Source organism: Danio aesculapii, chromosome 10 (genome assembly GCF_903798145.1).
Source record: "Danio aesculapii chromosome 10, fDanAes4.1, whole genome shotgun sequence".
NCBI classification, from domain to species: domain Eukaryota; kingdom Metazoa; phylum Chordata; class Actinopteri; order Cypriniformes; family Danionidae; genus Danio; species Danio aesculapii.
In genome coordinates, this window is record NC_079444.1 from 36,447,751 (window position 1) to 36,461,402 (window position 13,652).

A 13,652-nucleotide genomic window follows, 5' to 3' on the forward strand; every position below is an offset into this window, starting at 1 on the left:
TTGTCGCCCCAGCCTAATGTCAGTTTTTGTCCGTGTTCAGCTCAGCACCACCTTCAACATGGGCAGTTTCCAGTGGCACCACGTGGAGGAACGGACCTCGCCACCTATATATACAGGGTTTGGAATTATCACTCACCACACTACTCACTACAACTACACACAAAAATCACTAGTCAATAAATGATGTCCTCCAACCATAAATCATATACCACATTAGCAAAACATTAGACTAAAGAAGGTTGTATATGAGGACAATATTAAAGCAAATACTAAAGGTAAGAACTTTATACGTCTTCAGAACACAAATGAAGATATTTGAGTCAAATCTGAGAGCTCCTTAATCCTTCATAGACAGCAAGATTCCTGACTATGAGAATACTTTTATGATAAAAATAACTTTATTCAACAATTTCTTCCCTTAGTGTCAGTATAGGGCACGCGTTTATGTCGCGCCTCTGACATATAACCTTGGATGTGCCTGTGCATTTAAAAAAAAAAAGTATTATATAATAGAGGAAGTCGCGCGGGCATCCAGTGGGGTATATGTCACTGCACAGTGCTTGTGAATGTGTGCCCTATAATCACACTGAGGAGAAGAAACTGTGAATAAAAATTTTTGTTTTATGTGAAGGCATATGATCTGTTTTGAGAATGTTTTTGAGTCTGAATGAGGGAGCTAAAAGAAGATAAAAATAGTTCTGAAGATGAACATGAGGATGAGTAATGAATATCATAAGTAACTTTTTTTTTCTTCAATGTTTTATTTATTAATAATTTCTTTGTTTCTAGAAGAATTTCTGATAGGTCAATAACATGGCCAGTTATAGATTTATATTTCAATATAGGCAGTTTTTTTTATAGTTTTATTAATTAATTATGTTTTTAATTGTATTTTTTTATTTTTAGTTTTTTTTAATTATTATAATTTTTTGTATTATTTATTTATAATTATTTTTTAATTTATTTGTGGCCAAATTGGCCGGTGAGTGATAATGTTCATGGGAAACCCTGTATATATATCAGTTGATCCCAGTAATCATTGGTCAGGAGTCTCTCTCCTCTGGCTCAAATTACATTTTTTAGAGAGAGACACCCAAAATATATGGACCTGGACTGGGAACGACTGAGATTTATATTTTTATTAATTATTTTATTATACATTTTATTTTAGCATGTGGAAGTGCAAGAGTTAAAGCAAAAGCTGATATTAAAATGTGGAAAGGGGTAAGTACACTATATAAAGGTCTAAACTGTTAAGTGCTTATAATTATTTTTTTTTAATTTACATGAAATTTAATTAGAGCCAGTGTAAATGTTAAAAAAAAAGAGCTGACACTGGAGAACCAAATTATGTTCAGCTCTGGATCAAGTTATGTTTAGCTAAAGGACTATGGTGGTGTGGTTGGACTGGCTAGATCCACCCATTGAATAAGGACATCTCTCCTCATTTCCTTGTTCTCCGTCTGAAACAAAAACAGTGATCAGATTTACAGCCAAAATGCATTAACTGGGTTGTCCAGAGTGTGTTTTTTCGGCTTGGTTGTGTTTATACGATGCAAAGCAATGTGTGCTCATGCTCACATAAAATCACGTTATTTTCTCATACTTACAGGCTGTGGCTCACAATCCTCAGCTTCTTCTATTATCATTGGAGCCGCTGGAGTTTTTAGCACTACACTGGGAGATTCTGGAAGCTGTCCTTTATCAAATGCTAGATCCTTTTTATAATTCTCTGGAACATAATTAAAATTAAATTGTTAAAACAAAGGAAATTAAATAAAAAAAGAAAATTTAAGAACACAAAATTGTCGTCTGACACTAGCTGGGTTTCCATCAGCCTGTGTTAATGCACCTTTTTAAGTATCACAATGGAAACAAGTTTCAATCAAAATCCCTTAATTCACAAAATGTTTTTATGTTCACTTGAGGTCATTTTGGACTCTTGTGAAAAAGGGTTTATGATGGAAATGCATTTGTCAAATGAACTTTGATGTAGCAAACATTTCTCAATTATACTTGTTTACTGTTGATTAAGAGGTTACCAATACCACAGTTCAGCTGCTCGACCAACTTGATGGAAATCATTTGCACATAATCCGCATTTATAATCAAAACATATATATTTAGTGAACTTTGAAAAGATGTGCTTCACATCAGGATGGAAACTCAGCTCATGACAGATTAATTTGACTGAAGTCAAAATCCTCAAAATCTATTCATTACCTTAAACCAGTCATGGACACGCAGTGCTTGCAACGTAGGCCGCAAGGGGAAGTTAATCTCCAGACAACCTCTGATAAAATCGCTGCATTCTGTGTTGAAAAAAAGAAAGAGATGCATGTAAATATTGCCTTAAATTGTAAACTTTTCATGGCCATTCAAAATGTCCTACACATCCATCATTAGCTGAAGTGAAGATCTCACCTTTTGACCTTCCATATTGCTGTAAATCTTTTGTTTTCAAGTTGAGGAGGTCATGGTTGTTTGGAAATGTTTTGAACATTAGGAGATACTGAAGAATCCCAAGTGACCACACTGTTGCTGGCTCCCCAAAGTAATAGCCAGCCTTTTTAAACTCAGGAGGGCTGAACTGCATTGTGCCTGAAAGAATGTAAAAATGTAAACAACAGTATAGATCAGGGGTGGCCAAACCCGGACCTGGAGGATCTGTGTCCTGCAGAGTTTAGCTCCAGCCCCAGTTAGACACACCTGAACAATCTAATCAAGCTCTAACTAAGTATTCTAGACATTTTCTGTCAGGTGTGTTGAAGCAAGTTGGAGCTAAACTCTGTAGGCCACCGGCCCTCTAGAACTGAGCTTTGGCTCCCCTGGTATAGATCAACAACATCAGATGTTTCAAGAGTCTCATGTGAATGACCCTTGACCCATCACAAGAGCTCCTTTAGAGTTTTGAGGGATTTACATACCAAAATAGTTTCTGTAATAGTTATCAGTGAGGAGGTCACCGCACCCGAAGTCAATCAGTTTGACTTCAAAGGTCAGCGGGTTCATCAGCAAGTTGTCAGGCTTGATATCGCGGTGAAGCACTCCGCGTGTGCTACATGTGTCAGCTGCAACTGTTGTGTGGAACATGATTTTCTGCAGCACGTCCTCTGGGATACTGCCGTGGTGGCCTCTTAAAAATTCACGTACGCTCACACAGGGTATGGGCCGCTCTAGGACCATAATGTAGCGATCAGCCTCCACCTTCCAGTCCAGAAGCTGAACGAGTTCATAAACTTTGGGGCCTTTATTGGCAAGAAAGTGCAGAGCGATCTCCGATGGAAGTGGCTCGTCAAAATCATCCTAGAAGAAAGACAGTTGTTCAGATCATTTGATGGAAAAGTTATTTCCTGTTAAAACATCTATCATAAAAACCAGTGGGCAGATTATAGAGAGCAAAACAAAGACACATTTTCAAAGGAGAATAACTGACACTTAGCATGTTTCTAAAATATCTGCAAACATATTATGGTAATTTTGTGCTGTAGAAGAGTCAAAAACTTTCATGCAGCACCTTTAATATGACATGTCTGAAATAGAAACAGTTAATCAGAGCAAAGAGCACAGACTACTTACAACACGGATGACTCGCTTCTCCTTGAAATCGACAACTTTTACAGCCACCTGAAGGCCATCTTGTAAACGGGTCCCTTCGAAAACGGTTCCAAAGCCTCCTTTGCCCAGCTGATCGCCAATTTCATAACGATGTGAGTTGATCTCTGTGAGTGAAAAGACAAAGAAGAGAAGTTAATAAAATCTGTGAATTAGTGACAGTGCTAACTCCATCTAAAACTACCTGCTCCATCAGGGGTCACCACAGCAGAATTAACCCCATCATCTAAACCCTTTTTTTTTATTTGTCTTTCTTATATATATGATTATGGTTTTTATGATAGATAGATAGATAGATAGATAGATAGATAGATAGATAGATAGATAGATAGATAGATAGATAGATAGATAGATAGATAGATAGATAGATAGATAGATAGATAGATAGATAGATAGATAGATATGTAAATAGACAGACAGATAGATAGATAGACAGACAGACAGACAGACAGACAGATAGATAGATAGATAGATAGATAGATAGATAGATAGATAGATAGATAGATAGATAGATAGATAGATAGATAGATAGATAGATAGATAGATAGATATGTAAATAGACAGACAGATAGATAGATAGATAGACAGACAGACAGACAGACAGACAGATAGATAGATAGATAGATAGATAGATAGATAGATAGATAGATAGATAGATAGATAGATAAATAGATAGATAGATAGATAGATAGATAGATAGATAGATAGATAGATAGATAGATAGATAGATAGATATGTAAATAGACAGACAGACAGACAGACAGACAGACAGACAGACAGACAGACAGATAGATAGATAGATAGATAGATAGATAGATAGATAGATAGATAGATAGATAGATAGATAGATAGATAGATAGATAGATAGATAGATAGATATGTAAACAGACAGACAGATGCATAGATAGATAGATAGACAGACAGACAGACAGATAGATAGATATCCCTGAACAAAATGTGTTTTAATGTCCAATGTACCAATGATGTATGTGTCACTATCCTTCAGCACTTCTGGTTGAGGTGGAACAGCGTCCTCTGTCTGACAGGTTGCACCTTGAGCGACATCATCTCTAAAGCTAGGCTCAGCAAAGACCACATATGGAGGGTCGTCATAACTACAGCTGGACTCAGCAGAGAAGAAGCTGCTGCAGGAGCTGGCTGTGAGCTCACGAATACAGTTGAATCCGGCTGAGTAAAACTCTTGAGAGCAGTCATCACTACTGCTGGACTCAGCGTAGAAAAAGTTCGGAAGAACATTATCAATGCAGAAGGAGCTGGCCGAGTCCTCACTGTGACTATCGACAGGCTCTACCAGTGATTGATCTTCACTGTGAACACTGTCAGGCTCTACCAGTGATTGATCTTCACCGTGAACACTGACAGGCTCTACCAGTGATTGATCTTCACCGTGAACACTGTCAGGCTCTACCAGTGATTGTTCTTCACCGTGAACACTGACAGGCTCTACCAGTGATTCTTCTTCACCGTGAACACCGTCAGGCTCTACCAGTGATTCTTCTTCACCGTGAACACTGACAGGCTCTACCGGTGATTGATCTTCACCGTGAACACTGTCAGGCTCTACCAGTGATTGTTCTTCACCGTGAACACTGTCAGGCTCTACCAGTGATTGATCTTCACCGTGAACACTGACAGGCTCTACCAGTGATTGATCTTCACCGTGAACACTGTCAGGCTCTACCAGTGATTGATCTTCACCGTGAACACTGACAGGCTCTACCGGTGATTGTTCTTCACCGTGAACACTGACAGGCTCTACCAGTGATTGTTCTTCACCGTGAACACTGTCAGGCTCTACCAGTGATTGTTCTTCACTCTGACCATCAACAGGTTCCTCCAGTGACGGTTCCTCAACATTGATCTGTTCTTCCAGATGCAAAGTTGATTCTTCACACCAGTCACCGATTTCTCGACCTAAAGGAAGGAATAATATGAAAAAAAAAGATTTTAGTTTTACTTCAATAATATTTATCCAGTGTTTAACATTGATTTGAACAAATGCGGTCAATCATGAAGTGACTTTTAGGGTCATTTCTTTCTTCTTTTAGTTGTTGGTTAGTGTGCACATGCAAGGAAGTTTTTACTGTCACCAGCATAGTGATTTTAATTGAGTTGCTGAATGTGTATATATATATATATATATATATATATATATATATAAATTAGGTTCATGGTTAGATACTGGATATTAGATGTCTAGATATTGAGATCTTCCTTTAGGTAGGCCTATTACGTCATTAAATTAAAAATGTCACGTGATGAAATTACTGATTATAATCAGATTCACTTTGCAATTAATGATTTGTTTTGTATAAACACATGTCAATATTAACTTATAGCTGTTATATTTTGTATCATATATCAATAAATAAAATAACCCTAAGCTTGGCAAACATTTAAAACATTAAATATCACCATTTGTTGTTCATTAAAACTACTGCATTGTGTTTTAGGACATATTCCTAAAGGATTTAGTAGTTTTAAGATGCTACCAGTTGAAGACAGCAAATTACAAGTGGAGACAAGGGATCTAAAAGAGGTTTCGAACTCAAATCACATTGAGGGTTTTAATATTTTATTTATTAATTTTGTACGGCAGTAGACAATATTTCTGTTCAGTTTTTATAACACAAATTAAGATGTTTTAGGTCAGTGGTTCTCAAACTGTGGTACATGTACCACTAGTGCTACACAGGTTTCCTTCTAGTGGTACCTGGAGGAATCGCTGAAAATTAAAATAAAAAAAAATTTTTGAACACGCTTTTAACCCTTTACGCTAATACCGATGTTATCAGTAAATTGATTTTAATAGACTAAACCTTTTATTTTATTTTAAATTTTCTAATGTATTCTATCATTTAAAGCTACTTTCCTCCCCATATTTGTAACGGTTGTTGGGGGCATATCCCGTATTTATATATCCCAATGTTGATAGGTATAGTTTAATCATTTGCTTTTCTGACATACAAAGCCTGCTCTAACCCACAGTAAGCAGATTTAATTTCTAATTTAAATATATAAATCCAATTTGTGTGTTTAAAATACACGTTAATGTTTAGATTTCAAAGATATGCAAATAAGTCATTTGTACATGCAACTTTATTTCATGCAAAATATTTCAAAACTTCTCAAAAAGAGTTTACACATGAATATGATGAGGTATAGCCTATATTTATGAGGTCCAAGGAACATTTCCAGGTTTTGATGAATAGGCTACTTTATAATACTTTACATTTACGTACAGCAGTTGTCTTTTTACTTTTTAAGAACAGTGCTATTTTTTATTAACTTTGAACAGCACATTTTAATTTAAACGTCGACATTTTATTTTATTTTTTTACCTGTAAGCACAGTACAGTGTTAATGTTCAAACTATTCATAATGTTTAAAGTGGCTGACAATAATAAATATTCATAATAATAGTAATTAATCTGCCTTGTTTTTGAACTGTGGAGAGCTGTAGCTTCCTAATTAGGCCTACTATGCTACTGTATTTCAATATCGGTCATTATGGTGGTACAAGGAGAGACGATTTTTGGTGGTACTTAGGTGGTACTTAGTAAAAAAAAGTTTGAGAACCACTGTTTTGAAATGCTAGAGCTCCTTCATTCTCCATAGATAGCAAGGGTCCAGACTCATTTAGAGGCCAGAAAGGTACCGAAAACATCCAAAAAAGAGAGGAAGCCAAGCACAGGCATCCAGTGGTTTTATCAGTGCAATGTGCTTGTGAATGCATGTAATATACCAATACTGAAGAGAATAAACTGTTGGATAAATTTGTTTACACAAAAGTATTCTCGTAGCTTGATAATATACCAATTGAACCACTGTATGTGGTCTGTTTGAGGATGTTTTTGTGGTATTTTTATGTACTTTGAGCAAGTCTTCATTTGTGTTCAGAAGATGGAAGAAGGTGTCAGGGGTTTGGAGTGACATGAGGGTGAGTAATTAATTACAGACTTAGCATTATTGGGTGAACTAACCCTTCCATCTTGAAGCAGAGAATATTATTTTGACTTTAAGGATTACGAATGCATAATTGAAAAACTTTATGCAAAGCAAAAATACCTTACTTAGTTTTTGTCTTGTTTCTAGTCCAAATATCAAAACATTAAACCAAGAAGCATTAAAAATTAACAGATTGTTCCTTAAAACAAGCTAAATAATCTGCCAGAGGAGAAGTAAAATGTATTTCAAAGCATTATTTTGCTTACTCTGTTGGCAGATTATTTTGCTTGTTTTAAGGGGAAAAAATTACTTAATTTTGACTCATTATTTGTGAAAACCAGACAATATTTTTGCTTGTCTAGAAAAAAGATTCTTGATTTAAGAATTTTGAGATATCTGGACTAGAAACAAGACAAAAGCTATTATTTTATATTGTTGCTGGCATCATATTAGACACGTTTGTGTGACATCTTTGACACCACATGTGTTTAAAGCAGCAGTTTTCATTAGGCCTGTATTATTATTCACTTCGGTTTTTGTAAATAGTTTTTACAGTAAGGTAAAACAAGCGTAGAGCCCTACACAGACTCCAGTATACAAAATGAGATACATGTTCTTATAACACACAACATTATTTACCATCACTGTTGGTCACGGTGGGTACTGTGACCAATCCTTCTTGACGGTCCAATCTTTCATCTTGACCTGAGACGGTGGCATTGATGTTTCTTTCTCCCAGGAAGAGAGAAATAACTCCGAGTACGGTAAATAACATGTTGGTTTAACTTCCGTACACTTAAATATGAGAAATGTTAAATACACTTACAATAAACACTGAAATTTACTGTAAGTAAAGCTCGTTTATCAGAGTAAGCCTTAATAAACCGTACGCTTTCAATTGACAATATAAGAAAAGCAAATTATTCAAAGCAAACTTTGTACAACTCACTAGATACTTGTCAAATAACAGCAATGGCGAAATTCGGATTGTAAGAGGTTATGTGTCTTCTAAGAATTCGAACGTGCGTTCCAACGTTCTACAGTCAGCTAATACGTGATTGGTCAGTTTTGTGCGGTGGGCGGAGCTTCACTGCCGTTGAAAAATACACTCGTTAGCGGTTATTTATTTCCTTCACGGTTGTTTTTGGAGCAAAATAAAACGGATTTTTCAGGAAATCTTTGTTTGACTCGTAAATATTTCCTGTTTGGTGAATCATTACTGGTCGTTTGGTGAACCAGAGATTCGTTTTTTAATCAGGGTCGATTTAAATACATTTACAGGTAAGATTTGTCTTAGCATTTATTTTGCACTTCAAATGTTATTGGCGATAAGCGCTTGTATACACGAAACACGAGATATTATAGTGTATATCCATTAAAATCAGCAGAACTGCCCTATCAAACTCCATTTACACTGCAAATACAGAATAATGTGATGCAGAGATTAATAAAATGGCGGCATGTCTTACTGATTCATGTTTGGCTTTATAAAGTACTTGTTCATTAGATTTTGTTGTTATTTGACAACAAAGAGAAGAAATATATATGTTTAATGTTTATTAATGTTCAAAATTGAATACAGACACTCTTATTTTTCACATCTATTTGTTGAAGAATGACTAAAATCGTATTTTTAACAGTATTATAAAAATAACTATTAATAAAGTGTTTGAATTATGTAAACATTATATCTGTACGGTTTCGGTCAGTGTCCTGGATTCAGTCAGTGTCCTGGACTATCACTTTCTCATGCTGGATTTGTAAGAAAAAATGTATGAAATGAGAATTCAAACTGGTCAAAAAAGGCACTTATCTAGTAAGAGTAGGACCACTAGTGTTAATCTCTGCACATGTCTGAGTGTCTGTAAATCATTATAATAGTATTAAACATGGCTGTTCTTGGTTTTTAATAGGATGCAGAGGAAATATACATGGAGAATGTGATGCGACAGAGAAGGACAAACCTCCAAGCGCCCCAAGTATGTAGAGAGCAGATTATTGCATGTTTGTTGAGAATTGTTTCTGAATATTCATTACAGGGACCATGATGTGGATTAAAGACATGTATTTTTATTTTATTATGTTCTTAGATGTTCACATTTAAAAAATGGGTTTACAAACTTAGTGTCCAGCATAGTATAGTGTGTCCCCTTCTGTATTGCAAAAAATTACTAACAATTTTATTAAACTGTTAACATTTAAAGCAGGTAAAGAGTATGCTCACCACATTTTTGGGATAATAAAATCTTACATTTAATTTCAGTGAGATATATACATACTGGTAGTTATTTAGTGTGTAAACCTTTAGTTTGTAAACCGTATTTTGTCGTATTTCTGAATTTAACCCACCGCAAAGTGCACGTGTGCGAGTACATATATATTCATTAATTCATTTTCTTTTCGGCTTAGTCCCTTTAATAATCTGGTGTCACCACAGCGGATTGAACTGCCAATTTATCCAGCATATGTTTTACGCAGCGGATGCCCTTCCAGCCGCAACCCATCACTGGGAAACGCATACACACTCCTTCGCACACATACATACACTATGGACAATTTAGCCTACCCAATTCACCTGTACCGCATATCTTTGGACTGTTGGGGAAACCGGAGCACCCGGAGGAAACCCACGCAAACGCAGGGAGAACATGCAAACTCCACACAGAAACACCAACTGACCTTCTTGTTGTGAGGCGACACACTGCGTCGCCCCGCATTCTCACTTGATTCTGCAATAATTTGGTTGTTAAATGTCTGAATGACAGAATATATATATATATATTAGGCTTTGGCGGTAATACGGTAATATGGTATACCACGGGATCTAAAAATAGCAACGGTGTCAGTTTCAATACCGTTATACCGTCATAAAAAAACAATGCACTTATATAGGAGACAAGTATTAAATATTATTTATTTAATGCCTAAAAATGCGTATGCGTGATTGTCATCATGGGACAGTGTGGAGGAGAGGGAGAGATGTAACATGAAGTTGCAGGCCCGGAGACCCAACCGCACGCTCAGACCAGTGCCACCTGCTGTTTGATGGATTGACTAACCTGAATTCAGCTGCTTATAAATTGTAACTTCAACTATTTTCTACTATAAAATATTACGCTATGATTGAATACATTGTCAAATAAAATATTAAACATACTAGATTTTGATTTAATGCATTAATTCTGTTGTATTTTTTATTAATTGTATTTGTAAATGGATATTGTTCAGTTACTTCAATATTTTCAGACATTTACTGTTTTTTTTATTCATTAAGGTTTTATCACTCTTTCGTATTGAGTTGAGGGAATGAATATTATTTTCATATACAATAAATTTCTTCACATACAATAAATTATAGTACTCTGGGTAATTTTCTCACAACCACCTATTTTTGTATACTTTTTCATGAGGTCCTACAAATCATCAAGCTGTAAACAACACAGAGAAAAATGGTAAAAAATAATAATTGGATTAATAATAATAATGTGTTTACGTAGAAAATAACATCAAATAAAATAAATGCTTTACTTTCTTGTCGGGGAGATTTTTTATTTCTCGAGCAAAAAACAGTGGAAATGTCTGCAGCATTTGGTGTACTGTATTAGTGTTGGCAGAGACCACCCTTTTTGAATTGTAATATCAATCTGGGAAAAAATACACATCACAAGCAAATTATTATTGCTTTAACCTAAGAGAGCTCATATTGTAAATTCTATGCAGATTAACTGATATTTTGATTTCCAAAAAAAGTTTGTAATTTGTAATCATTACAGAACTTATTAATAATTGATAAACTTATTGTGTTATATTGTGTTTGGTAGCACTTTCAGATAGATAATACAGTAATATGTACAGTAGACCTACATAGCACTAAAATATCCTTCAAATAATAATTGTGTTTTTTAATATACATTATATTTTACCATTTTTACTTTAAAGTTTTTTATTTTGCCAGGAAACATTGGTAGAAAATTGTCCCAGAATGGTACAATAACACCAAAAATAAGAGCAAGCTGTAAATCTCATAAACTAATGCTATATTTTGGCACTAATATTGATCAAATCAAACACTGAAATAATAATTTGTTACAATATAACAAATTTGTTACAATATAACAATTTGTTACAAATAATAATTTGTACAAATATAATTTGTAATATTTTACACCACATTGACTTATGCCATAAAACCTGGTAATTTTCTGGAATCGCTTTAATAATCAATAACCTTACTGGCGTGTCCGATGTTGCTACTTGCTAGAAAGTGCTTATCTGAGCGTGCAGTTGGGTCTTCGTACCTGCCTCTTTACCCAACCCAACAGCAGGTGGCACTGTCTGAGAAAACGAATGGTCTGGAAGTGCAGGTCCGTGCGTGCAGTTGGGTCTCCGGGCCTGCAGCTTCACCTTACTCACAGCTGAAAACCCCCCAATGAATTTTGAACAGTGGATGCTGATTTAAACTCTTCTTTTTGCTGGTCGTGCTTGTCATTTAGCACATGAAGATCTAGATCAAGCCAGCAGCCATAACCACTGTATGTTAGTTCAAAACGAATCAACAGGACAGTAGGTTTATATCTATCATTTACAGTCCACGGTTTATACCATGTTTAGCTAATAACTAAATAATAGTGAGGTCTGATTTTATCATGTTTATATTTTTCAACAAACTTCTTGTTTTTAATTAATGTATTTTTGTTTTAGACTAAGCTATTTTTTGGTTCATTGAATTATTTTTAACGTTAACCAACTGCGGTGATTATACCGTTGGGTAATAGTGTAGGGGTAATAAAATGAAAGATTTTAGGATGACTTTAATATAGTATTATAATAATCTTAAGTACTTTTATAAAAGGGTATATAGGCTCTATAAAGTGATAGTTCTCGCCCCCTGGAAAAAAATCTGGAAAGATATCCTCTTTTGTGTTCAACTGAACAAAAAAAAAAAACTCAAAGTGGTTTGGATCAAGTGAAGGACGAGTAAAAGATTTTCATTTTTGGGTGTACTGTCCTCAACATTACAGTACTGAGTACTTTATCACCAATCAAGAATGTCTGAAACAAAAAAAAAAAACTGTATAAAGGTTTTTGTTTGCGTATGTGCAGGTACTTTGCAAACAGAAAATAACAGGGCATCTTTTATGCTTCTGTATAGCAGCAGCTTTTTTATTTCTCACAAAAAATATAGAATTTATATTTGCAAATATCAGTTCCAAATGCTGCTCTGGCCGTTTCAGTTAATTTCAGATGCATTTCACAAACCTTGATTTGCTTGATGAAAATATATTTGGCTTTTGGCAGCAACTACAAATAAATTAAAGCATCATTACAAGGGTTTAAGAGCAATCAACGGTCTGACTTGTGCTAACAAACCTCATGGTGCACAACATAATAAATACAGGTAATCAGATATAGTTTGACAAATAAAAGTGCAATAAAGAAAAAAAAAAAGGGAAATTTTTATCATCCAAAAAAAAAAAAAAAAAATCTGAAGCAAACTCTACATACTGGATACATCATAAACAAAGCACACCGAAGCCCTTTTCAGACACAGAATTAAAAATAAAAAAAGGAAATTTTCACATTTCTTTTTCGCCCAGTTCTGATATCTCACAGTTTTGAATGTACATCCATATATAAAAAAAAATTGAAAAATTTATTGGAAATTTTGTAGTTTGTAATTTGTTTTTGCAATAATTAGCTTGAATTTAATAGTATTATCTTTCGATTTCTAAATATGTTTGGTATTAAAATATTATTTTATTAAATATATCTGTTTAATAAACCTGTTTTGTTCAAATGCACCAAAATACATTGCCTATATTCACTGATAAAAATATTCCTTTTCAAAAGGAAGTGTACTCAGTTATGCTGAGCACTGTACATTTGTATTTTAAATTATATTAAATTACATTTAAAATTATATTCAGTTAAACTATATTTATTTTATATGTACAATATGACAATTTCCTCTTATTTTTCCACACAATTCTAAGTTTCTATCTCACAATCCTGTCTTTATTTCTTGAATTTATGACATTGTTCTTAAGAGTAAAAAAAAAACTGCGATA

The 13,652-nt window shown here is 34.6% G+C and overlaps 1 protein-coding gene across 1 annotated transcript; it reads right to left on the reverse strand.

Moving 5' to 3' along the window:
- Positions 1-2,205: 2,205 nt before the first annotated feature.
- Positions 2,206-8,359, reverse strand: LOC130236846 (aurora kinase B). Its single transcript, XM_056467619.1, has 7 exons — positions 8,224-8,359; positions 5,383-5,550; positions 4,594-5,313; positions 3,580-3,722; positions 2,928-3,306; positions 2,425-2,601; positions 2,206-2,312 (listed from the first exon to the last, which is right to left on the reverse strand). Exons 1-7 carry the CDS (start codon positions 8,357-8,359, stop codon positions 2,206-2,208), a joined length of 1,830 nt encoding a protein of 609 aa, XP_056323594.1.
- Between the last annotated feature and the right edge of the window lie 5,293 nt (positions 8,360-13,652).